The sequence below is a fragment of the Syngnathus typhle genome, linkage group LG12 (genome assembly GCF_033458585.1).
Source record: "Syngnathus typhle isolate RoL2023-S1 ecotype Sweden linkage group LG12, RoL_Styp_1.0, whole genome shotgun sequence".
NCBI classification, from domain to species: Eukaryota; Metazoa; Chordata; class Actinopteri; order Syngnathiformes; family Syngnathidae; genus Syngnathus; species Syngnathus typhle.
Window position 1 is genome coordinate 6291980 of NC_083749.1, and position 27577 is coordinate 6319556.

Consider the following 27577-nt stretch of genomic DNA (forward strand, 5'->3'; position numbering starts at 1 on the left):
ATCAATAAGTCAGATTATAAAATGAATCAAACTACTTTGATAATAACGACAAAAATAATACTGTCCAACAACAAATTTTAATCAGAGCTGTCTTTATGTGTCCTTAAATATAATTCCGACGGTGATTTCAAAAATCTCTGGTGATTTACAAGCAATAAACAAATCAAGCAGTCAATGTAATCAAGCAGTTAGGATCATTGGCTTACAACAATACCTTCAAGCGTGCGTGACACAACAAGCTTTGACTCCGACTGGCATGTATCAAACGAATGTCCTCAGGGCTTTTTATCAAATTTTACAACTTTATGAACGTCGTGATTTACGGTAAGTTCTTGACGTGTTTAAGTGTATGCTACAACATCTAAGATTGATTGTGAAAAATGTACTATATTTCCAATTACTGCATCTTTATTTATATATATACAATGTTTATACATTTTTGTTATCTATCTATTAGAGATGCACCGATCCGACTTTTTCAGTTCCGATACCGATACCGATGCCGTGGCTTTGCGTATCGGTCGATACCCGATACCGATCCGATATTATGGTTGATTTTTTTTTTTTTAAACGTTTATTTCGAACATTAAAGAAATACAAGAAAAAAATAAAAATACAGAAAAATGATAACTCCATAATACAATAGAATATAAAAGAAAAAAGATATTGCATCATAATTTTCCTTTATCGTAAAATCATATTTGTTCAAAAAGGGAGTAGAAGGAAGCCTAAGCTACCCCATGTAACTACATGTTTCTATTTAATTCTGTCAAGAATTTGTCCATAGTCAATATATTAAAGAAAGAAAAAAAAAACATACATATATATATATACATATATATATACATACATACACACATACATATATATATATATATATACACATACATATATATACACATATATACACATATACATACATATATATACCATATATTTTCTCATTAAAATACAAAGCAACTTAAACAACTTCACAGCATGTTACGGTATCCCGTCAATATTTTGTCCTTATACATTTTTTTAAACTTAGGTAAGGTACTACAGTTCTTTAATTCGTCACTGCTGGTGTTCCATAGTTCCACACCTCTAACTGTTATACAATGTAACTTTAAGTTTGTTCTCACCAAATCTCTTTTAAACATACGTGTTCCTCTTAAATAATGGGTACTTTCCCTCCACTCAAACAACCTCTGGATACTGTTTGGTAATTGATTATTTTTTATTTTGTACATGAGTTGGATGGTTTTAAAGTCGACTAGGTCGTTGTATTTCAGTGAGTTCAATTTAATAATTGAACTCACTGAAATAATAATTCCGATTTTATTTAAGAAGCTACATAACTCTACATGTGGAACAGAAAAGACCAAAGGCAATGGCATCAGGCAGACTACACAGTTCTTTGCTCTAAATTAGGGGTGTCCAAACTAACGGTCCAGTTTTTATTGGCCCGCAGCAAATCCCCCCCCCCCCCCCCCCATTCGGGAGAGAAGCGAACGCGCAGCCTTTGACGTCCCATTAGCAACCCGAAGAGAAGCGAACGCGCAGGGTTTGACGTCCGCTTAGCAACCCGGGGAAGAGAAGAGAACGTTCGCTCCATGTTTGCGTTTGTTTAGAAAACTCTCGTGGCATGCGGCACACGTGCTGCTAGCGTATGACGTAGCCCGCGTCCCAATAGATTAAGGAAAGTATCGGCTCACAGATCGGCTGTATTTTCCGATACCCGATCCATCTATTTTGTTGATATCGGGACCGATATCCGATCCAGATATCGGATCGGTGCATCTCTACTATCTATCTATCTATCTATCTATCTATCTATCTATCTATCTATCTATCTATCTATCTATCTATCTATCTATCGTTGGCCGGTATGCGAAACATTTTTACGAGCCTTACCAGCTTACCAACCGTAAAACTAGTCCAGCTCTAACTTTTAGGAGGGTAAAGAAAACATAGCATTAACCCAGTGGTAATGAAGGCCCGATGCTATTTAGGGCGCCTGTTTCCAGAGCCCCCCTTCAATCACGAGCAGGGCCGCGGTCCAATGAGAGTCGAGCCGGCCTGCACTGCGGCCCGGCTGCGGATAAAAACATTCCACCGTGTTGAAACAACAAGAGCTGCCAAACAATCAAGTCTTCACAACAGCGCTTGCCATTCTCACGGCTAATGAGTGAGATAGTGAGGAACCCGCTCGCCTCTCGCTGGCTTTCTCTTCTGGCTTGCGCAAGAGAATGGATAACCTGCATTCCTGCATAAACATGGCAGGCCTATTGCGGCCATACTCATTAACTCTTTTTTTTCTCCCAAGCAGGATTCAGAGAAAGGGAGGCTGTTTCATAGTTATCCCAACCTCTAATCAGTCTGCTGACCCACTTTGGGGATTTCTGCTATGCTTTTTTTTGGTGCCAACTTTTGCTCTCTATTGCTATGTTCTTGTCAAGAAGAGGCTGGCTTGTACATACTTGGCATTTAATTGCATTTTCTAGATGGAGACAAACAAGAAAACACATTAGACAATTACGTCTTTCATCCCTTGGAAAAGTTGCGAATAAATTAAGAGCGTCTATTCATGTTGCAGCGTTGCAACTAGTCCAATATGTCTCAATTGACTAATTGGAAATTAAGGCAGCCAAGCAGTTTTCAAAATAGAGTCTAAAAAATGGCATTATTATGATCAGATTGTTTATTAACTAGTCTCGAGTCCACTGCTTTCAGATGCTTGACCACGGTCACAAGGATTTCAAAGAAACTAATCCTGGAAACGTGATAGGGCCTTTTACCCCATAAAGTTTTTCCTTTCCTCCCACCTTCCGGCCTGTGACAAGGATCACAAAAACAAATATTCCAGTTTACGTAACTAAAAGATTTTTTTTCTGTCGTTCATTTGTAACGTTACCAGAAAGCAACACCAAATTCCGCAAAGAACGATTCTTAACGCATCAAACTGGAACGGAAATGTGTTCATATCCTTCAAATGTCAGAAGTGTGGTCTTGGCTGGCAAAGACATTTGCTGAGGTGAAACTCTTCATGAAAGCAATTCGAGCCAGGAAAACAAGAACAAACTGAGAGTGAGTGAGCCGCTTTTCCGAGAGTGACTTTGGAACAAAATGTAGCGGAACTTCGGATGCAGAACACACGATGACGACGCAGGCTTCCAAAAGATGATGCAAGGACTGTTTTCATAAACATGTGAGGGGATTTCAAGAATGGCTGCCCTGGTGGATAAAGCAGTCCTTTCTACACTTCATTTTCTGTCGCTAAGAGTAATCACAGCTGTGTCTTGTGAGGTCAGGGCTCTTGTGGAGAAAACAGTAGCGGGAATTTAAAGGGGAAAAAAAAAAAAAAAAAAGAGACGCAAGAAGTGGTGACTCAGAAATAAAAAAGGAAAGCCCACAAGCTGGTTCACATTCATGACAGCTTACCTGCTTGGTTCCAGTGACACAATTACCCGCTTTGCTTTCAAGTAGTACAAATGATATATGTGAAATGGCAATAGAAGAAATAAAGAAAAATGAAGAGAATGACAAATGAAAACATGAATGAGGGGGGAAAAAATGTGCAATATGATATCTTTGGATCTGAATCTTTTTAAATGAGGATAAAAATCTGATACCAGGTTTCTGCCGATGCAAATGCAGATAAAGATCAGATCACATTGGTTTCTTTCAAATTTATTTACCCCAAAATCCCCCCCAAATATCCAACCTTCACCGTTTGAGCACTCAAGTCAGGAACGTCCATCAATTGCATCCCTTAGCCTGGACAACTATTCCAAACACTCGTGAACTTTGACCTAGGCAATTGTACCAATTGAATGCTAATGATGGAGGAAGAGAATATTTGGAAACCTCGTTCTTCCCCCAAAAGCCGCAGATTGTAATTGTCGGAATTTTTCCATTTAATTTTCCATCCTTACTTTCCCCCTCAATAAGCAAAGCAGCCATAAAGTAAATTATTTTCATGTTTTGTGCTTCACTCCTTGCAAACACCACCTTACTGATTATTTGACCAAAAATACCTTGCTGTCACGTTTCGATTCAAATTAAATTGTTAATATTTAAGTCTAAAATGTACTAGATGGGCTCGTACCTCCTTTAGCAAGAAAGCAGCTAGCAATGCGCTTAAAGGGAAAAAAAGTTTGAAGGTCGCGTTTCGGGGAGGAAAAAAAAATACTTGAAAATGAAACTCACCGATGAACAGAAGCGCTACAAAAGAGACACGCCGGGGGTTCAATTTGATTCTCCGGGGGAGCTACAAGACGTGCGCAGACGAACAGGACGAGACGCCATCCCATCCACAAAGCAACATCTTGGGGAGGGGAAAGAGCAGGCAGGCAAGCCGGCGACAGGTTGCTCTCCTCGGTTAGACAGATAGGGATATCCCGTAAAAAGTTGCGCTCCCGGTTCCTCAAAGGCACCTTCTCGGTAACAAACTTTCAACGAGACGCGTGTTATGGAGTTGAACCACCGCGCGTCACTCGCTCACTGCCGTCCAAGTTACCATAACTGCTGGGGGAAGCGATCGGACTAACTAACCCCTCCTTTCGCCCAGTTCGCGTGGGCTGACCGGCAGTAACCAGACACTTCTACCGAGTTCTTCCATTGGCCCTCCCGGTTCGCGTTACCATGGCGACACAAACACACAGAAAAACTGTCACATTAAACATGACCAACTCACGAGTTTGACATTTTTTACAATGTTTTATTTTTGACTGTATTTTTACAATCGATTAATTCCGTTTTTATTGCTTCTATTTCAAAGGATCTTAGCCAGGCAATCAGGAAACGATTGAAAGCGAAATACTTCCTTCCTCGTTTGTGCCCAACTACCAACGCACGCGTAATGCTGACGCCTGTCGCCATCTAGAGATCGGTAGAGCTCATTACGCCAGCCAATAATTATTTCCTCTTTTCCATAATAAAGATTAATGTGTGCAGTCCTTGTGTCATGTTTATTAAGTTTGGTCCAACGTGACATGCATTTAATTTTGGACAAAAATAATGTCAAAAGAAGGAAAACGCCAATTAGGTTTAAAAGCAGCATTAAGCAGACACATTAAGGAAAACTTTTTCAATGGCTTGCAAAAAATAAATAAATGGATTGACCCATCAAGTGTGAATTAAACCCTGGTGCAAATCCATCATATTTTGTATTGAAGCAAATTGTACACACTTCTTTGAAAAATATAAATCAAAGTGACGCATGAGTTAGTTAATGTAATTGAAAACTGGATTATCCCTTTCCATCCCTGAGGCCCAGACGTCCACTTAGCTTGCCACCTGCCCTCTGCCCCACACACACACACACAATGTCCAGTACTAGGATAAATCCCAGTGATTATTTTGCTTGGCAACATACTAGCCATATACATAAATGCATTTGTTATAAGTGTTGAAAATGTGTGCCAATGAAGCCCGACAGGAGTGTCTCATATCAAGGTTTGGGAAAATTTGCACTTGAAAGAGCATCGCCGCCTGACGGAAATGATGGGCACCGAGCAGGTTAAAGACAGCTCAGTCATTCACAGTCCAGCTGTAGAGCGTTTCAAAATTCCCTGGGGATCATTTTTGCCACCTTTGAAATATGTCACCTGGTAAGAAAGAATTTTAGATGCCATTTTGGTCCTCCTCTCCTTATGGAACACCTTGTGAAACTCTATAAAGTTTTAAAGTATTCCCATAGCCTAGATGGCACATCAACGCAGCATTTGGGCGCAACGAACATGAAGCGAGCACTGCTTTTATTACTTTTCATAAGCAGCTTACCTCACAGCAGAGAAGTCCACATCCAGACTGTAGCTAATACAGCGCACACTTTTAATGAAGACGATTCATGCAGCAAGTACATCATCTCGTTTAGGAGTCCTCAAGATTGAGAAGCTTTGAAGCATCCTCAAGTAAAAGGTTAATGAGAGCAGGAGGCAGTTCCAAACGGCGGCTCTGGAAGGTTATTCGGACATCCTGGAAAGAAATTGAAGCAGACAATGTTCAATGGATGCAAGAATTGAGAAGCTGTTATTAAATACAAGGTCCTATGTTAAAATGTAACCTGACTGGTTAAGATGTTTTTACTTAAAATAGCTTTTTTGATCATACAACATTTGCATGATGATTTGGAACCATATATGTAAATTGGGTATTTTCTATTTAATATTGATTCATTTGCATATCAAACTGACAAACACGCTATGAGGTGAACAGACGGACAAGTAGACTGACTGCTCGTTGTAATTGGACGGCACCAGTCGGTCTCCCTGCCTCCCTCTTGCACTGCTCGGCTTTGACGTCACATGAGCTCCTCTCCCGTTGCCATGGCAACCACTCCCCTCTACCTCCAACCCTCCCTCCCTTTATTCATCCCCCCCTCTCCCTCCTTCCCTACCCTCCCGGTGCACAATGGTACAGCCAGCATCTTGCAGCACAATGGTTGCAAGGTGTCGGTGAGCCGGGGAAGAGTGAATCAGCATCAGCTAATCTTTGCGTCTTGATTTTTGCTTTTTGTTTTTTCCTCAATCATTGCATTCAATTTTCATATACATATATATATATTTTAAGTAGTTTCCATCTCCCGTTTTCGGGATCCTGCAGCCATGATAACCGCAACGCTTCCCGTCAGGATGTTTTGAACTGGACTTGGTTCGTTATCAGCTGGCACGGAATGGTAAGTAGGACCGTTACGATTTCCCCGTGTGGGACTAATAAAGGAATATTTTAATATCTACTGCTTGAGGTTATGTAAAAAAAAAAAAAAAAAAATTATCATTCTCAATTCAATTCATTTTTGTTTTACAACAACAGCATATGATTGCTTTAATGCAGCCCGTCCACCCTGCCTAGGCAAAACAAGGTCGTCGGAATGTGTTACCGCATGGCATGAAGCCATTTAATCCCATCACATCACCAAAGAAATCAATCCGGAACATCCCATTTTCTCCTCTAGGGCTAATTGTCTTGCATATTTGATGCAGCCATGCAAATGGCCGCAAGATAAAGGGATTGATGGACGGATGGATGGATGATGCTCTTCAAAACAGGAGCTCCATTCTGTGTAGGCCTGCATGCAGAGTTTGTTCCCCACTCCACCCACCCCCTCACTGTTTCTCTCTCACACACACACACAAGTCAGCTGCATACCTTGTACATTATGCAGAATATTAGTGGATCTCAAAAGGACAGGAGGGGGATGTCCCAGATCCCACATAAAGTGATGTCAACAAGGTGCATGAATAAATATCAATATTCTACTGTATCGTTGTTTGCTAAGATACTGTATCGCAATGCAAGCCTAAAAAATGACTCGTACGCACCCAGTAGCCACGATTCATGCACATTTGCACTTTCCAATATGATATAAATCTCTTTACTTTTATGTCGCTTCTGGTTGAAGTGCACTCTCAAAGTAAACCTCAAATAGAATTACACTTTGTGTCGTCACCACATGGACTTTCAGTTTGCTAGCCTAATGCTAATTCTAAATAGCATCCATGTTGCAGTTATTCAATGCACTCAACACAAACAGTGCAGCAACACATTTGGACTGACAATATAACACACCATCATGACTCAAATAAAACTTTTTTCTGTATGCTTTCTGCTTCAGATGACTTTCTATAAAAATAAAAGTTAGAAACACAGATGACATCAGTTATCAACATATCAATTCGTGCTATTAGCGCTGTATCATGATACTAATTATATTGAAAAAGATATCACAACATATTGCGTCGTTTTCTCTTATGGTACAGTAGAAATATAGAAACATCAAATATCGACATCTGATATTGACGTCCAAAATTATAACATACTGTCAAATTGTGATACGACCTATCATAGTGGTGCCTTCATGTGCATTACTACTGAGGGGATGCCGACTTGTCATTTTGTTGCTGTGGGTCTGTCTGACGTTTTTGAGGTGTCACAACAAATTCTCCATGTTAGAAAACACAGATAAAGAGCCATAGACAGCACGAGAGAAGATTTAGTGGCGTTGACCTTGTGCTGTTGAATAATTCAGGAGTGCGCTTTCATGCTTCATGTGAAAGTGCTGCAGGGAACACGCTTAACCATTAAACCAATCCTACGATCATTCTATGTAAGCGTTTTCGTGACAATGGTATTTGAGAAGTAAATCGTGTAGGTGAACCGAGTGAAGTGAATTCATAAATGTTTACATAATCATATTGATTGGCACCCATTCTTGCCAATGGAGACTCGGCACTGGAATAAGTAAAGCAATTACGGGTATGCCGATGCAGTCATTATACCGCACCTTCAAAATATATTCGTACAATTCGAAAGCCTTTTTCTAGAAAAAAAAAAAAAAGCCTAAAATTCTTGACAGGATTGTGTCCTGTTTGGCTTTGTCTTTGGCTTTACCACTGGTTTTGTTTGTGATGGCACAACAGAAAGCTACCAGTAATATTGTTGTGGAAAACTATAAAAGTTAGCTTTTCATATTACAACTTACACACTTCAACATAAATCTGACACCAAGTTTGACACCTTAAATATTCGTTTTAAAATTCCGTACTTTGGGAAGAGTACCGATTAACTCCATTTTAAATGCTTCTATTTAGCCACGCATCCACAGTACCCCGGCATCGTTAAAGACCTCATTTGTACCACTCTCTAATCGACTTCCACGATGGGGGAGACTTTATCCTGATTTGAAGATAAGACCCTCCACCTCTGACTTTGCCGTATAAATCCTAAATGAGTTTTTTCATTAAATCGATTTGGTGGTATTTCTATAGTGGGCAGTTTCATAATAATCTCCATTAAAGTTTACTATGCTTGAGGAGGGCCCTGTTTATCTACGGTGCAACGAATATTTAAGTCTTACTTTGGTATTACTCCTAACAATCAGATAAACATGGCTGCACAAGTGTATGAGTAGAAACGTGGATTGAATCTTGCAACCATGCGGCGCTTTTTCGCTTGTGCATAGCAGCTTAAAGAGCAAGATTTAAAGCTGCAGCACATCTGTATGGTTTATAGTCCGAAGTCTAAAGACAGCACATTAATTCCAGATCTTAAAAAAAAAAAGCTTTCTCCTTTCTTACTCGTGCTTGTGGTAGGGTCATTAGTTTTTTTGGGTTTTTTTTATGCTGAGCAGTCAAAATATGAGACTAGGATGCCATGATGGAGTTAAACAGAGAAAAATAGATAGCTGAATGTGCTTTTTTTTCCGATTGAGTGGGGGGGAATAATTGGATTGGCCATTCAAAGGGTTTCGGGCTACTTCCTGGTTGACGGGATTTTTTATTTTTGACATTGCATTCTGAAATACATTGCAATGTTTGTTTGCTTTGACTATCACTTTGTTTGATTATCTGGTTATTTCCTGGTTTTAAGGGGGGGGGGATGATCTCAATGAAATTCAAAACGGCATAAAGAGAAAATAATTTCTACTAAATGCAGTTTTAAAAAAAAAAAAAACTGTACCACATCAATTGTTTTGGTCATGTTTGTTTGCAAACGAATATCTTCTTTGTTATCATGCTTAAAATAGCAAAAAAAGAAAACATTTTGGTTTTGTTTGTTTGTAAGGCGGCTTCACGGTTAAACGGTTGCTCACCGCTGAACTCAATAAGCTGCCGGGGAGCATTGGAGACTCCCATGCATGAGTCAGTGCTGTTTTGTTTCCCAGACTTCCATTCTGTGGGTGCCTCCTCCACCCCCTCCCCTTACTGCGCTTTCTGCGTTACTGCGGGAGAGGCTGCTGAAACCAGCACTCACAATGGAGCTTTGAAGGCTGGGTTGAGGGAGTGGGGGGAGGACGGCAATGTAGGCGTTTGCATCCAGGCTGGGAGCCTGGGAGCGAGGGGAGGGACAAAAGAGGATGATGGGAGACATTTGTGTGACGACTCAATGTACGAAGGCTGGGACATCTTCATATTAACATCGTTGCCGGCTAATCATTTCCAAATCAACTCCAACAATTACTGAGTCGTCATTGTGCATACTGCTAGCTTGCACTGTGCTGAGTCAGAAACCGTGTGCACATCTCCATTAGCCTACTCTTTTATTGACGTCCTTCCTGGGAGACGCATGGTGTGGTCATTATTGATGCCAGTCTGCTTGGATGACACTCAGCACGTTGGCGGTGTCGGAGAAGATCGAATTATCGGGTCGGTAGGCCTGAAAATGGTCTTTTAAGATAAATAGTGCCAGTAAATTAAATCGCGCCCAATCAAATTAAGCAAAATCGTACCGAAGCAGAGTTTAGTACATGCGTACCGTTTTTTTAACCTAAAACATAACAACAAAAATCACTGTGTTTTATTTTAATTTTTATCATTACTGGTCTAATTGCGCCATTCGTAACCTCGAAACATCATTAGAGTATTTTTGGGGTTTGTTTGTACAAAGCCTACTGCAAAATCTCACAAAAACAGATGATGCAAAACCAAGCACCAAACTACACTCCATACACACTGCATGGAATGTCACTTAAAGATCAATCAATCAATCGATTCTCTCCGTATTCAAACTCATAGTTGCAGTTTATTTTTGATCATTTCCTCCGATTTATAAACCACACCGTTTTGATTTTCAAGTCAATATCTGGGCATCGCCCGCTCCTCAACTCAAGGAGAGCCAAGCTACTTTTCCCCCCGCTTATTAAAGCTCTCAACTCAAGCCGCTGGCAGCGAGTCATACTGCACTCAGTGTGATGTATTGCCGCTTGATGCTACAGCGCCGAGTGTCGTCTTCGATAAAACCAAAGCAGCACTTGGGACCCAATCTGGCCAGAGAGTTGATCTAGCGAGTACACAGTCCTCATCAGTTTGCTTGAAGGCAAACACTGAGCCTTGGGAGAGGTTTAATAACTCAAATACACACACAGATGGCTGCAGATTAACGTAGCACAGATTAATAGATTACGTAAGAGCCGTCGTTCGTCCAGTTCTTGCCTATTTGTTGTTCTGTGCACGGAATGATGATAAAACGTCAACCTTGGAATTTTACACCTTGATGGGTAATATCAGGTGCTGCCTGGTTTGAATGCTTTTGAGTAGTTGTATGAAATGGATGTCATGATCTGTGTTTGGATTTTTTTTTTCCATCCACCTGTTCTCATCAAGTCCTAAGCAGATAAAACACCAAATACAGTTACAGCTCTGATGTGGCAATTTTTCAGAAGGTAGGAAAGAAGGTAGAGTCTCTGCAGTTATTTTGTCCACTGGCAATAAAAAGAAAAGAAAAAGAAATAAGGTCAATCTAAACAGGCCAATGTACAAATATAAAATCTTAATGTGCCATGACATTTTTAAGACTGCCTTGGTCCCTTTGGATTTAGCAAAGCTTTAATCATGGCATAATTAGAGGGTCACTGTCATCTTTTCCTGAAATACCTGAATTCCCTTTGCTCAAATCAAACTTGGTAGTTCCCAAACTCGAGCAACCAACTTGAAACCGAAACAAAATTTCTCAATGCTGTTTTGGACAGTACGTAGAACACGAGTTCATTCTGCTGCTTGCCGTATTTTGTCTTGCAGGTATTTATGAGCAGACATTTCTTATACAACTGCAGCCAACCGATCCTGGATGTGAAGATAGCCTTTTGTCAGGTGTGTGTCCCTTACAGGTAAAAAAAGAAAAGGTACAGTACTCACTCTGTTCCATTACACACCGCTAATCTACATGATGAATTTTATTTGGATGTGAAATTAGAAAAAGAAAAAAAACGGCTTTGTATGCTTTTTATTGTGTTGCTGTCACGAACATAAAATTGCATTTTGTGGTGTGTGTCGCAGGGTTTTGGAAAACAAGTGGATGTGTCATATATCGCCAAACATTACAACATGAGCAAAAGCAAAGTGGACAACCAGTTCTACAGCGTGGAAGTGGGCGACTCCACCTTCACCGTTTTAAAACGCTACCAGAATTTAAAGGCCATCGGGTCCGGAGCTCAGGGGATTGTCTGGTAGGTCGTTTTGGCTTTGCTCTTTACGATCTTCATTTACACTTTTATTACGATGGGATTTTCTTTTGGGAGGTCTCGTTTAGCGGTTAATGGTTCTTTTTGGTGTAGTTAGTGCCGTAGTTTATTATACAAATGAATATTGTAGTCATCGAAGACAATAAAGAGATGGGTTCACAACCAGTTCACAATAGTTGAGAATTAAGCTGCATATATGGGCAAAATTTCCAGTTAATTAAACTTCAAGTGTGGAAATGGTTCCTGCCATCCGGGCGTACTTGGCTAATAAGTCGCATAAAATAATTCTCTATTCGTTTTGGGGCTAATTATGGACACAAACTCATCTTGGTGGGACGTTGAAACTATCGGTCTGATTCTGAATGTTGGTAATGAGAAAACGAAGAATCCCAGATTATTTGTGTAATATTCCAATTTATTGTTTCATTTGAACATATATTGGTAATTGTATCTATCCTACCATCTACTGTTGTACAAATTAACTGCTGTGGAACGTGTCGTTAAAACAAAAACTCTCGTGGCTTTTAGCACAGTACTTTAGTTTGAATAAACTGCTGAAGCATAGGGGGCATTTAAATTCATGGCACTAAAACCTTGCTGTGTTTAGAATAATACACGAGCCAAGAGGGATCGAACGGCAAGGCGGCCGAGCGAGCTCGGACGTTGTAATTCAAAGCACAACTGCTGAGCTTCGGCTTTGGGGGGGGAAAGCACGAAACCTGCATCGTCAATCGGCCACACACCGTTGCGGGCGGCTCGCTAAATAATAATCTGGGGCTGGGTTTGTGGCCAATTTAACAAGGTTTGAGTGACACATGTCAGGGAGGCAGATCAGCAGCTGTCGTCAAGTCATGTGATGTCATACGGCGACGGTATTAGCGCGTCCGAGCCAACCTAATCGCCCGCCCTCCCTGAAAACTGCTTTGATATCTGGCGGCCTATTGCGAGCAAACGGGATCCATTTTGGAAGTAATCTCATTTAGTCTCATTAACACAATTGCACATTAGCATGCTAGTTCAGTAATGCCCCGCATATTAGCAATTCACTATTCACAAATTTGTCTGTTTGCCAAGTATGGTCCAGTGATATAACTCCACAAAACTAAACTTGGAATGGGTGAGTATCGATACCAGGTATCGGTATCTTTTGTTAGTGTTTGTTATTTAATTTTTTTGTCACATTGTGTATTATTTTCCTCATAATAATACAACTTTAGTCCTATTACATTACAATGTTTACCACTTTTTATTACATTGACATTTTCATTTTAGTGTGGCTCGAATACTTTTTCAGAGCGTTAGTGGCTCACAGCTCTGTTCTCTTAACGTGATGCCTTTTATACGCATTAAATAATGTGGGGAGACATGTGACACACCCAATGGGCGGAACATCTCTTCGCCCTTCTGACTCCGTGAGGATGAAAAAGGATGAAGGCTTAAAGCACTCTAGTTTCTCGTGCCATCATCTTCCTCTCAGCCTCACCAAGTGATGACTGCCTCACTCAAATCCCTTCTGGATCAATGTGTGTGTGCGTGTTTTACATGTAGGCTCCACTGTTACCATGGTAACAAATCATCTCTGATCGGATCTGCAGTCTCCAAAGACAGGCAAAGAAATAAAAACATACACGCAGCCAATCCCTTATCTGTCATCCTCAAAGTCACACGTGAATTTATCACAACTACATTTTTTTATTTTTGTAGTGTAAATTCGCTTTTTTCTAAAATAGGTTTTGTCTTAATGACTGACACTTTGTTATTTTCAAAACATTATTTTGTTATCGAATGTCACTGAATGTTTTGTTTTTGTCAACAGCGCGGGTTATGACGCTGTTCTCGACAGAAACGTGGCAATCAAGAAGCTGAGCAGACCTTTCCAGAACCAGACGCATGCCAAAAGGGCGTACCGCGAATTGGTGCTTATGAAATGTGTCAATCACAAAAATGTAAGTCACATCCTGACCTTTTATTTCTTTTCCTAGGATGTTTTCTTTTCATATTTAGTGAACACAACAAAGCTATATTCAATCCTTGGGAAAATTAAATGAAGTCATTTTATAACCGACATTTATATTTTAAAATTTTGTAGTTAACGTACGTTGTTTGTTGTACTGTAAATGCCAATTATGTTTTTGACACACCGATTCTTTTCTCTTGCAGATTATCAGTTTATTAAATGTCTTCACGCCACAAAAATCATTAGAAGAGTTCCAAGATGTGTAAGTACAGCACTCAACACCTTCACACATCCATGAAAAGTCATCGCCGATTTTCACAGAAGGATGGCGACGCATTGTTCCCTTTACATGGCACGTCATGACCGACGGTGTTAATCACCGTCTTCTCATTATTGCTTTTGCACTTGGCACGGTGAGAAGACAACGCCCGCTGTGTCATCAGTGAAAGTGGGTGTAAAGTAATCTGAGCCAGATGGGTGATAATGTTATAAGGCATTTGATTCCTTCCTATCTATCTTTCGATCGCTCTGGTTCTATTGCTCTCTCGAAATTAATAAAATTATAGACGACTGTAGAGTCCATTTTGTATGTAACTACAAGGTATTTTTAAAATGATCAGTTTTCAAGTGGAAAAAAAAAAATGCGTTGACCCAAAACAGCCCCACAGATTTGAATGAATTGAAAACAACATTCCTAAATGGAAGACTTAGATGTGCTCTGAGCAGTCGTAAGGTTTAAACCCGAATGTCGCCCAGGTACCTAGTGATGGAGTTGATGGACGCAAACCTGTGCCAGGTGATCCAGATGGAGCTGGACCACGAGAGAATGTCCTATCTGCTCTACCAGATGCTATGTGGCATTAAACATCTTCATTCGGCCGGAATTATTCACAGGGTATGAGAAGTTCAAATTCAACAGAATCCATTGGCCACGAACTGAAAAAAAGGCTGACTTTTTTTTTTTTATATTCCGTCATGTAGGATTTGAAACCAAGCAATATAGTGGTAAAGTCAGACTGCACTCTCAAGATCTTGGATTTTGGACTGGCTCGAACAGCCGGCACTAGTTTCATGATGACCCCTTACGTGGTGACGAGATACTACAGAGCACCGGAGGTTATCTTGGGCATGGGTTACAAAGAAAACGGTGAGCACACTTTTTATGGAAATTAAACAATGGCTAATCCGATTACATTCCCATATTGTAGCTCAGCAAATAGTGCAAAATGTCAAAGAAATGTATCAGGACTGCAGCAAACGTGTGTCGGTAGACAGGTAATAAATCTTATCCCAAATTGTATTATAGAGTTGATTTAATCAGCAAATGGCTTAATCTAACACAGTGCTATGTTTGCAAGACGCCTTTAATATATTCATTAAAACAGTAGGAGACAAAACAAAGCCCTTGTGACTGGAGAATTGTCCTTGTAGTCGATATCAAGTCTGAAGAACAAACTTGCTGTGCAAACACTATGACTCGTTGTCATATTGATGGAGTCGCGACTGTGCACACTTCTTGACGTTTTAATCCCACTAAAGCTCCGCCTTTACCATTTCTGCTTTTTTTTCTCGAACGCACTCGCACTACAGTATGAGACCTAGCACTCTAATTTAGCCGCTGCTTTCTAATGACTGCTTTCTCTCCTGGATGTCAACACTAACCTTTTACTTTTCCCCCTTTCTCTTTTGCCCTCGCCTCGTTGCGTGCAGTGGACATATGGTCGGTGGGGTGCATTATGGGAGAAATGGTGCGCCACAAAATCCTTTTCCCCGGGCGGGACTGTATCCTTGTTTAAAGTGTGTTTTTAGTAATACTTTAGCAAGAACAAATTTTATTTAAAAACATTTACAGCTTTTTTTTCTTTTTTTTTTACATTTATATATTCATCTAAATTAATTCATTTTTTTACTTTTTACTTGTGTAAGAAGAAATTGAATCAAAAAATATTTACAGTATTTATTTCTTTTACATTTATATATTATATATCTAAATTAATTATTTTTTGTAGCATACACATACATTTTCAAACACTCACCTTATGTTCTCTCTATGTTTCTGAGGCGGAAAACTAACCCAGTGACACTCAAGCGATGCTTTGTTTCCTATCTGATGAACACTGCAGCATAGACAAAAATAATCAGTTAGTCGCAGAGTATTTTGTATTCCGTATGAATATTTCAACACGGGCGCTCACCTGGACTGATGCCTCTCCTGTGGGGAAGCTTTAATTGCGTCCTCAAGATGGCCAAAGGCTGTTTGAGATTGCACAGCAGTGTGTGAGTGTGAGCGCGCATGTGAAGGAAGCATGGACGTCATAACATTTCAATAAATAATGACAAATGGTGCTTAGGAGGCATTTCAGAAATTTGTGGATTAATGACAAAGTAGTGCGCTTCATTTTGCCTCAATTGTTTGACATGATTAATTAACAATCAATTGCACAGATTGGACCTTTTCTGGCACCACTCGTAAACAAACCAAACAAAATGTCATTTAACCAAAGCAGCGTGATTTAGAAGACTATGAAAGTTTTAGATATCAACAGGTAAGTTGGAAATTCAAAAAATAAACATGGTGGAGGCAAACTACGAAAAAAACTATGGTTTGTTGTCGATGTAGCTGCTCGTTTTCAGCACTTTCAGCTGAATTTCAACCTGAACTTTATACGGGAATGCCCCAGCAGAGATTCAAACCCTTCAGATCTGTGAGGCAGAACTTCCAGAGGCAGTAATTCGAGTTTGTGTGTGTTTTTGCGTAAACCCAGTGGACATGTGGTCAGTGGGCTGCATCTTTGGAGAGGTGATTAGAGGCACAGTGCTCTTCCCCGGGACGGACCGTATCCTTCCGACATCCAACACTTTCCGCCCACCCCTAACGTGCCACCTCAACATGTTGACCCAAGCACTTAGTGTGGACGACATTGACATTCTCACCGTGACGGCATAATTACGAGCTCTGGAACATCAACAGCTATTTTGGATCTGAAAATGTTCTTGAATATTCCCGTGGTGTGTATGCTTGTGTTTGTTTACCTTAATCTCGCACCAGACATCGACCAATGGAACAAAGTGATCGAGCAGCTCGGTACACCGTCGCCGGAGTTTATGAAGAAGCTGCAGCCCACCGTGAGGAACTATGTGGAGAACCGGCCCAAGTATGCCGGCCTCACTTTTCCCAAACTTTTCCCAGACTGCCTCTTCCCTGCTGACTCAGAGCACAATAAATTGAAAGGTGAGAGGACAGCAAATGTTTACCTACAAAAATGGAATATAGATATAATTTTGCTGAAACATTTATGAAAGCCTTCATTTTGATCATACTGTATAATCAATAAAGCCTGCAAAAATTATTTTTAAGAAACTAAGCTAATGAAATACATCAACACATCAATGCCAGATTAATTAGCCTGTCTATGGCTTTCTGCATTGTATGTTAGGGTTAAGATAGCAGAATTATGTAAGGCAATGTGGCATCCTTAAATAGGCGTGTAATTCTCTTTGTTTTATATTTAATTTGATAGTAATCTTCAACTGGGAGTGGAAATAAAAAGCTTGAGGCAAACACTTGGCCTCTTTTTTGAAGAATAGTTCACTTTATCTGCTTGTGACGTTTGCTAGCTCAAAATTTTACTTGCAATTTAAGCCCTAAAAAAAAAAAAGCGCATTTCTAAAAACAAATAAGTGAAGGTACCAGCCTGACATTTTCTTATGTCACAAAAATGTTAAATGCCAAAATGCCTCTGGTGTGACATTGAAGCTGCCGCCTTCTAAAATATTTATCAATCTAGATGGGGGGAGATCAATGACACAGACAGGAAGCGTGTGAGACTCCAAAGAGAAAGTGGGCGCGAGTTTCCCCGCGACTGAAGCGGGATGCCTGGATTGATGGTTGGAGAGATGGACAGATGGACGGAGAAATGAACTAGAGAGCAACAAGAGGCATCATTTTACAGATTTACCGTCAGCTCCATGCAGAGGCAGCAGTGGGAGGAAACTCCTACACTTGCAGCTTGTCCTTCTGGTAGCGTAGTTATTTCTAGGGAAGATCAGAGTCATAAATGAAGGGTGCTTTGTCTGCCATAAATGAAAGTATTTTGACCTCAAATGGACATTTGAAAGTCATTTTTGTGTCATCATGTGTAGGCAGCCAATGGTGGTAAAGTTTGATGACTTGCCATAAAAAAAGGTACAGGAAGTCAGCCATTTTGATCTGAAGCCATTTCAGGGCCATTTGGATGATTTGCTATGAAATTTGAACCATGTATATGAGATAGGAGTTTTTGTCATTTCGTGGAAGGGTAGCATGGCGGCGGTGTTTAGAGGTCACGGTACACGTGTTTAAAAATTCTCCTCGCATTCATTTTGATTCTTTTCTTACAGCAAGCCAAGCCAGAGACCTGCTGTCCAAGATGCTGATCATCGACCCTGCCAAGCGGATATCAGTGGATGAAGCTTTGCAGCATCCGTACATCAATGTGTGGTACGATCCAGCTGAGGTGGAAGCGGTGAGTAGGCCTCGAGTAGACCCTTTCATCGCCCATCCAAAAAGCGTTTTTTTTTTTCTTTCTCGAGGTAAAACAATTTTTTTGGAGGGTGGGTCAAGTATTGTGTAATATCAGCCTCATTCGTGTGAGGTGACAGCGAGATCGGGAAATAGCCCCAAAAAATAATTGGGCTGATTTTTTTCCTTTTCAAATATATGACTGAAATATATGCACTCGCGTCTGATGTTAACTGACTGTATATATCTTTATATGAGTGGCCTTATTCAACACCTGTTCTGCTGTTTCCCCCCTTCTCTAATGTCACCTCATGCTGATGAAGGCCAGAGATCTCATCCAAATATCCATGGTAAATGACCACCATCGCTTCTGCAAAACTCTCCCTCCCTTCTCCTGACAAAATATGCTGATTGGATGTCAAAAGTGACCCTCGGACGTGACTAGAAATATATTTTGTGGCAGAAATGGGCGGGAATTCTTTGTTTGTATTTTTATATGGAGGGAGCCTCTTTATATTGCCGCCTTCTTTCCAAATAAAACAGTAGATCCATAAGGTTGTATATGTATTTGCTTCCCGGCATGTTTCTGTGTGCATCTTTTACATGTTAAGAAAAAAAAAAAGGGGGGGTTTAATTGATTGTTTTGTCTCTGTTTGTTTATAATGTATGCAAGTATTGAAGAATCATGTAATGAACTGATTTGAAAAAACACACTAAAGAAAAAGCAAGAAAACAAAATCCTATTTTGACCCCAAAAATGTATTATAAAATTGTATTTATTTCCTTCCTCCATAAAATGTGTGTTTTGCAAACAACGTCAACATAGAAACTGAGCTCTAGCGTTTTTGTATAACAGACATTGCATTAAATAAGCATTGTTAACAAGCAGCTAATGACACAGTATGATTAACGATGCCGTACTTTCTTTTTACCAGCCTCCGCCTCAAATCTACGACAAGCAGCTTGATGAGAGAGAACACTCCATTGATGAGTGGAAAGGTCAGACACATTCAACCACTCAACCAATTACGGATAATCTTTTAATCATGAGTATTTATTTACTATTGTTATCATTCCTTTTTCTTATATTGCTCTCTTTTACTTTATTTTATGAACATCTTGAGCCATTTAACCATTCATGCACAGCACTTTGCAAACAACTTACCTTTCATATTTTCTGTACACATTTTGTATGTCAATTCAAAAAATATTTTATAACATTTGTATCTTTTAGTTCTTAAAGAAAAAAAAATCACCAAATATAAATGATTAATGGCGGGATCCCACAAGGCTCATTTCTAGGTCCTCTGTTTATTATTTTCATTATTTTAATATAAATGCTATATTATAATATATTCTAATATATTTATTTATTCTCCCAAAATTATGTACAGTATCTTTCACATTTTGGTTTTTATTTATGTGCCTTTGAGTACCCAGAAAAGCACTGTATTGTTACAAATAATTTGGGCAGGGATAAATTTGGATTGGAATATTTTTGTAGTAGTTTTATTTTTTTATTTCTCCTTGTATTCCACAGAGTTGATTTATAAAGAAGTGATGAATTTTGAGGAGAGAACGAAGAATGGCGTAGTGAAGGGACAGCCTTCACCTTCAGGTACTCTCAGTGCATAAGCCTAATCGCTCTGTAAGTCAATTTTATATACAACCTTACTGGACCCTCTGATATTCACACACCCCATTGTCTTGTCCGCCTGTTTCCTCTTTACTCTTTCCAAGTGCTAAATGAAATGCTACGCAACAAAATATGATGTTCACATATAATATATGGTGATTTGGGTTCTTGGGAAACATTGGGTGCAGGCCAGACTTTTCATTCATTTCTGGGGGAAGTTATGATTGACCATGAACTCTGCCTAGCAACAAGAGCCGAACAATGTAAACACAGAAAAGGCCTAAAGTGGCTAAAACACAAAGAACTCACTAAGGTCCCCAAAATCGACATTTTGGAAATACATTCCACTTATATATAAATGCTAAAAATGTGAACATTTGAAAACGTGTTTTAACATGAATGTCTTTTAAATCTGCTAGGCTTAGCACATTTGTGGATACTTAGATCGTAAACAAAAAACAAAGTGGATGTTTTTCCAAAACAGTATACATTAGCTTTTTCTTATAAACACTAGAGACACAAAGTTTGTAAATGTATCTCATATTTACTGCGTCTGTAAATAATTAGTGTTTCCATGCAGGCACAAAAAAGTTAAAACACAAAGTAAATACAAGCATTTGGAAATGTGTTACTAAGTGCATTTTCTTAAATGATTGCCAACATCACATGACCACACAGAAAACACGTGAGCCGTGATTGTTACCTTGGACATTGTAATGTGATTTTCTTTCGACACCATGTGGCAAAACGGCTACCTCCTGAAATGGATAAAAACATTTGACTGCTGAATTCATGTATCAGGTTAATGACCTAATCTGTGCATTGGATCTCTTAAATGAATTTTACAGACAAGCTGGCTTACAACAGCAATATTTTACTATGCCAAGATACCACTATTTTTAGAGTGGGGTCAATTCTTTGCTATTGGCTATTAGTTTTCTCCATGTAACCCATTGGACCCAAGTCTCAATAACCACACTGTGATGTTTTCTCGTCCAATCACCTTGTTTTGGGTCCCGTGCTTTTTTCCCTTATCTGTGTGGCACGATTGTTTCCAGCGCCAGCGAAGGCCCTCTGGTACGTTATAACCGCGGCGCCGCCGTTGCTTCCCTCAGCGCAGGTGCAGCCGTGAACAGCAGCGAGAGCCTCCCTCCGTCCTCGTCCATCAACGACATCTCGTCCATGTCCACCGACCAGACCCTGGCCTCAGACACCGACAGCAGCCTGGAGACCTCGGCGGGACCGTTGGGGTGCTGCAGGTGACTAGCCGCCTGCCTGCGCAACCCCGCCTTCTTCCGCCGCTGAGGAGGGCAGAAGAAGAAGAAGGAAGGAGAGGGTTCGGGGGCGCTATCGAAAAACAAACGGAAAATTGGGAAAATGTGAAACAATCAAAAAGAGATGAGCAAGCCTGCGCGTTGTCATGCTAAACAAAAAAACAACAACAGCGGTATTTAAAGTTATACTCTTATGTGGATGATCCTATAGTTGCTTTGCTTATATTAGCCCACGTATATTGCATACAAAAAGCAGCTTTGACTTGCATCTCCTTTAAACGTAAAAGCATCACACTGGCTGGCTGCCCCGCCCCCCTTCAAATGGCCCCAAACAGCATTTATACGCTCCTGTCTTTGGACTCATCATGTGACCTCCCTGCTGTCGTTTTATCGAAAACAACCCTTAAAATGTGTGTTTCGTGTTTATAAACACACCATGTCATGTAAATAATGTAATTGTGTACAGCCGAAGGACACATGGAGTGGGACTAACGGCCAGTATGCTGGAAGCTTCTTAATTTCTTTTATTTTGGTAAAATGTCACCATTTTTTTAAATTTGTATTTTACTTTATTTTATTACTCTTATAAAACAAATGAGTAAAAATCCAACAATTAAATAACTGGGGTTTATAACAGGTGACAAAAATGATTAAGAGTAATAAAATGAAGTAAAATAAAACATTTAAAACAAATGTAATTTAATTAACATAAAATGACACTTTTTGAGTGTATGATTTTTTTTTCTTTTTTAATTATTTTAGACTATTGATGCACCTTGTAACCTGAATTGCTCCTGCCAGTTGCTGCACTTGTGCATGATTTCAATCCACATTTGCAAAAATGCTTAATCCGGCTGTCTCACATCCACTAACACAATAACAGATGTTATTGGAGGTCTGATGTGGACAATTGGGGCTAACATTGCTGTTCAAGAGTGCTTTTGCTGTAAAGTTCCTTTCATTTGAGCCTGCTCGATGATGTGAGTCAATTTCCACCAAAAGAGCCCATCACCACATTGCATGTCATTTATTGGAGTAAAAGGTGAGCAGTGATAACTGCCACAGCAGTGCTTTGATTCTCACGTTTCATGTTATTTACTGTGCAAATAATCTTAGAATGTCAATAGCTTTACAGTAGTTAGTGCCCTTTTCAAAGCACTAATGTTATGTAAAACTAAAACTACATTTGGATGTGGATACAGGAAATATGACGATATTTACTAAAACAACAATTCGTGAAAGATAACAATATTAGCGTAGCGACATTTTGTCCCACTTCTAATTGACACGGTGAGAAATATAGTGTTCATTCCCTAATTGATACGGTACCTTGAAGAACAACAATGAAATATATGTCGATATTTTGTCTTACCTGTAATTGATAACGTGGAAGACCTCAATATTTCCTCCTGGTAACCAGTCAAGTGTCACTAATGAGTGGCGCCATTGCTAGCCGATTAGCAACCCCATGAACCAGGAGGCAGCTTGCTCTACATAAAAACTATTACGACGCCTTTTCTGCTCTGTAATAATCAATGTTCGTTATCGTATTGCTAAAAAAAAAAAAATAGATGTAATATTGGCCCAAGACTATTAAACAGCATGATATCCCTGAGAACACGTTTCTTGAAAGGTTAATGGCGAGTGCCTTTTGGTGGTGGCAAAGAGTTCGACTATAGTGTTTTACATTGCACAGCAACACATGACGTATTTTGCCTTAAAACTAGCAAACACTTAGTAGAAACGTGAGGAATGAAGTTTGATTTAACAGCTGGTAAAAACATTTCTGTTCTTCATCGCTCACCTCATGGCATGGCTCAACAACCCCTCTTCCCAATTTTTATTTTAGAACGTTCGATATCCGCTGTTTTAATCAAGATAAATTAAGTAAAATGGTCATACACTTACCAACTTCTTTTTAGAAAGTCCAGTGACGTAAACCTGCAGTACCTCAAAAGGCCTGCTAGAGGGTGCTGTCTACAGAATAAGCTACATTACAGCTCGGTGTTGAGTTCAGGGCCCGGTCGGTCGTGGCGACTCTTTTTAAACAGGGTGACACTTACCATTATAACACCCACATTTCTCTGAGGGTCATTTTTGTTGTTGCACATTATGGGATATTTTAAAACTATTACACACTTAACACTGTGTCTTTCCATTTTATGGAACATCCCCCACCCCGAATGTAAAAATGTCACCTTGTCAAAACTAATCAATGTTGTAGTTTTTTTTGGGGGGGGGGGGGGGGGGGCAAAAGGGAAAAAATATATAAAGTCATTGAAATAATAAATTGAAAAAATGATGTGAATATAATAATATGCAGTAAAAACTTTACACATGATTAAAAATAAGTCATATTTTAAAAATGTATTCCACACAAAGACAATTATAAATTAATAACGCAAAATAAAACGTGACCAGTCAGAATTTCCAATTACATTTAAAATGTAAACACAAATTTCTAATGAATTCACATTTATTCATTAAAAAAATGATATGTTAATTTTTTATGTCATTGACTTTATATTGAAATCTTTTTGGGCAACAACAGCGCACAAAATGTACATACAAGATGACATTTTGGGTCCTTGCTGGCTTGTCGGCACTGAATGTAAACGTAGAAGCAAATCATTAGTATGATTGGGGTGTGTGTGTGTGCGTGTGTTAGTGTGTGTGAGAGAAATAAACCAGCAAGTCAACATAATCGGAATAGAAAACGCAACTTTCTATAAATCCTGTGTTGATTTTTCTTTCATTAGGAATGACAATGAGATGTCACTTGTATGTGTGCGTGCGTGCATGTGTCTGTCAAAAAAAAGTTGACATGTTTATTTAGTCACACTGAAATGTAGAATGAAAGCAAAGAGATCAGGGGTGTGGAACCTACGGCTTGCGGCCCATGTACAGCCCGGTGAGATCACGTGATCGAGTCAATCATGAAAATGTAAAAACAAACTAAACCATCTGAGGTTCCCCAGCCCTGATTTAAAGCAGCGACAAATCCTCATTTTTCTCACAAGGGATCTTTTCACTTATTCATTTGTCACCTGAAAACATTTTGGACACATGCTTGTTTTGTTGTCATATTGTAAATAACAACAATCCAGGAATGCAATAAAAGTAGACGACATACGATGTACAGGTCATCTGAATCAGGTGATGTGCTCCCATTTTCCTTCTTTTATTTTGTTATCTTTTCATCAAGCATTCTGTTGGGTTGACAGTAAATGAAAAAAAAACACGTTTCCCGCTGATGATTGCAAAAGCTTTGGGCAAATAAAATTGTGAAACTATTGCAAAAAGATTTGAAAAAAGAGAAGGAAAGAGTGAGATTAAAACGAGAGCTGTTACTCCAAACCCATTTTAAAGGAACTGTGTATGTATAAAAACAAAACAATAGTACGTAATGTATGTGATTGAAAATAAACAAAAGCTTTGATCTTGGAATGTGCGGTCTTCTCTGCTGAGTTTTTTGCATATATTATTGCTGTCGAGTGAAAAATAAAAGTTGTTTAATTTTCATATTATTTTTATTACTACAGTGATAATACATCGGCTAATATAAAAAGTTAAAAGCATAAAATACTCTATGTTGAAATAAATAGGACATAAAGTGAATACAAAAAATAAATATGAGAAGTAATTTATTTTGATAAATTCGATTAAATATTAACTTCCTGATTGGATGTTTTGAAGTTGTACTGTGCTCAAAATACACTTATTTGTTAAAAAATGTCAACAAGGCAACATTGGAAGAAGAGTTAATAACAGCAATTTCCATTTGTTCAATGCATTTTTATTCATCATTTATTCATCATTTTATTATCATTTGTATAATCACTTCTTTAAGTATCAAGTATCTTGTGTGTGTGGATCGTTCCACACAAGTCCCAGTCTTTTGCCTCACAATTAAAATAAAAAAGTCTTCCGGTGAGGGAGATGCACAAAGATGACATTTGACATGCGGTGATAGGTGCTGCTGTTTTGGTTATCGACAGGGTTGAAATGGGATTATTTCAGTGAGGTTATGATTCCTCTTGGGGTTATTCCTCTTAGGTGGAAGGGAAATACAGTATGTACAATTCATAGAAATGCTAACATGTAGCCACCTAGCATCGGTACATATCTTTTGCACCTGCAATGACCAGCAGCAGCAGGTTTAAAACAACTGTACCGTATTTGGTTTTTCGCAAAATCATTTTGCATAACATTGCTACACACTCGCTGTTGTTAGTTTTGTTGTTTTTTTTGGTCAAGAACCCGACGCACATGGACAAGCACGAGGAAGTAAGTGCAAGCGTGTATACAGTGTGAACATTTACATACGTACATTTAAATACCGTATTTGTTTTTCTTTATACACAAAACGTGCATTCCTCCTACTTTTTGCTTTATGTACACGAGCAGAAGAAAAGAGACAGCAAGAACTGAGGACCAATGGTTTTGTACGTATCGTGTCACATAGCCTTTGAGAATATTTAAATAGCGTTTTATTTACATTTAGTCTCACCCAGACGTCACCCCGGGCGACGTCATCATTTAGATATGCAAACGGAAGCGAAGACTCCTGGAAGTTCCTCTCCACTAATTCCTCGCTAGATCCCGTTCGGTACCATCACAATAAACTCTGTAGTCTTTAGCCCCACCCACCTTCACTGTATCCAGATGGGGTTGCTGCGATCGGGCCGGCGGGGGTCGACGGTGGCGGCAGCGGAGGCAGAGTTGCCACTGGTGGCGGTGAGGTCGCTGAAAGTAGAGAAGAACTGCTCCATCTCCGTCTGCAGCATGTGATTGCGGCGTTCGGCGTCATCCTTGGCTCGCTCGGCGTTGCGAAGCTTGATTTCCGCCATGGTGTACTTTTTACGCTCCTGGTCCAGTTCTTCGTGCAGGCTCACCATCTCCGACTCCAGGTCCAGGTTGCGCTGCTCCAAGCTGGAAATTGGGCAGAGGTTGGTGAACATGGGACAGAGGTAGGATGAAGGCTCAAGTCAGCCTATATCAGCATAGATTTACAATTTTATACTCAGCAAGTGGAAATCTGTCCCATTGGCCTACTTTTTGCATTCTAATATTAATAGTTAGCATTAGCATTAGCTCACCTCTTTATCCTGGCCTCATAGTCGGACTTCTGCTTGAGCATCTCCTGCTTGAGACTGGCCACCAGGCTATGGAGTGCGCTGTGACCTCCCGATCCTCCTCCTACTCCTCCGCTGTACTTGCTGCTGGGCTCGCTGCCGTTCCTCACCGCGCCGTCCACTCCCGAGGCCTCCCTGCCGCTATCCCTGCCGTCGTCCCCACCCGACTCCCCGCCGCCACCGCCATCCCGATCGGGGCCGTCCATATCCTGGTAATGGCAGCCGTAGAAGTCCTGCTCGGGGCAGGTGGTGGTGGAAGAACGACAAGAGGTGGAGTTTTCCGGCAGGGAGATCTCGCAGGAGGACGTGGACCAGGTGGCGCTGTCCACGCTCTGCTTGTCCTCGCAGCTGCTGCTAAGACACGCCACGTGGGCCACGTGGTTGTGCAGCTGGAGGTTCTGATGGTTCAAGTGCACATTGTCGTACGTGGACAAACGGTTCTGGTTACACGTTTGATCCCCGTTGGGGCAGTCGCGTGGGCCTTTGCTTGCCTCCCTCAACGTGACGCAACCGTTCGGTAACCAAAGACCACCGCGGCCGTTCAGAACTGCCGAGACGGCGTCTGGGCCAGAGACTCCCATGCGGAGAACCCCGTTGGCGTTTCCGGCCCCCGTAACGCCGCCGGTGCCCATTTTTGTGCCCGAGCCTTTCAGGGTCCCGTTGCGCCGCCCTGGTAAGCTCCCGCCGCTCATCAAAGTCTGACACTTGTCCAGAATTGGATCCGAAGAGGGCGGCGAGGAGCTGAAAGATCCATTAGTGACGATGCCGCTCCCTTTACTGAACGCGGGGTTCTTTTTAATGGTGAGCGGCGGGCTGCGGTTGTTGTCAAAGCATCCCGGAATGTTCCGAGGGCTGGCGGAGCGCGGGGAGCCTCGCTCGTCCTCGTGCCGGCAAGGAGAGTCGAGCGCCGCCTCCCAGACGCACTGGTGCGCCGCCTGCATGTTGTTGTTTTCCACGTTCTGAGCCACCACCGCCTGGGCCGTGGGTCGCCTCGGCAACTCCGCGTTGTTGTTGTTGGCGAGCTCCGGCGGGCCGGCGGGACAATCAACGTCCCAAGGGAAAAGCGTGTCGTGACGGCCGATCAAAACCGCCATGAGCTGCTGGACCAGAACGGTTCCTGCCAACATGAG

General features: G+C 40.5%; 3 protein-coding genes and 2 long non-coding RNA genes across 8 annotated transcripts in view; 2 read left to right on the plus strand and 3 right to left on the minus strand.

The window, feature by feature from the left end:
• The window catches only part of ptpn13 (protein tyrosine phosphatase non-receptor type 13), a 28124-nt gene extending 23567 nt beyond the window's left edge, over positions 1–4557 (minus strand). The window contains exon 1 of the mRNA XM_061292479.1: positions 4192–4557. The gene's annotated coding sequence lies outside the window, so the exon portion shown is untranslated. The remainder of the gene's footprint in view (positions 1–4191) is intronic.
• On the plus strand, positions 246–2073 carry LOC133162996 (uncharacterized). Its single transcript, XR_009716310.1, has 2 exons — positions 246–324; positions 1995–2073. It is a non-coding gene; the product is annotated as an uncharacterized LOC133162996 (long non-coding RNA).
• A 1972-nt stretch (positions 4558–6529) lies between the features above and the next one.
• Positions 6530–23538, plus strand: mapk10 (mitogen-activated protein kinase 10). 3 transcript variants are annotated; one of them, XM_061292670.1, is made up of 14 exons: positions 6530–6661; positions 11502–11573; positions 11760–11929; positions 13761–13890; positions 14105–14163; positions 14658–14796; positions 14883–15048; positions 15612–15683; positions 16951–17133; positions 18282–18406; positions 18726–18752; positions 19338–19401; positions 19943–20020; positions 21159–23538. In XM_061292670.1, exons 1-14 carry the CDS (start codon positions 6659–6661, stop codon positions 21299–21301), a joined length of 1431 nt encoding a protein of 476 aa, XP_061148654.1. In that variant the 5' UTR covers positions 6530–6658; the 3' UTR covers positions 21302–23538. The 3 variants fall into 3 exon arrangements, with proteins under 3 accessions (XP_061148654.1, XP_061148656.1, XP_061148655.1); XM_061292672.1 differs by having other exon boundaries at positions 21154–21297; XM_061292671.1 differs by lacking the exon at positions 15612–15683 and adding an exon at positions 16667–16738 and having other exon boundaries at positions 6647–6661; positions 11502–11590.
• LOC133163091 (uncharacterized) lies at positions 16097–17939 on the minus strand. The gene is made up of 3 exons (XR_009716317.1): positions 17861–17939; positions 16935–17106; positions 16097–16154 (listed from the first exon to the last, which is right to left on the minus strand). It is a non-coding gene; the product is annotated as an uncharacterized LOC133163091 (long non-coding RNA).
• A 1401-nt stretch (positions 23539–24939) lies between the features above and the next one.
• The window catches only part of arhgap24 (Rho GTPase activating protein 24), a 28580-nt gene continuing 25942 nt past the window's right edge, over positions 24940–27577 (minus strand). For both annotated transcript variants that reach the window (XM_061292673.1, XM_061292674.1), the window contains 2 exons: positions 26412–27564; positions 24940–26244 (listed from right to left, as the gene is read on the minus strand). In XM_061292673.1, coding sequence (XP_061148657.1) covers positions 25965–26244; positions 26412–27564 — 1433 coding nt within the window. In that variant the 3' untranslated portion in view covers positions 24940–25964. The remainder of the gene's footprint in view (positions 26245–26411; positions 27565–27577) is intronic.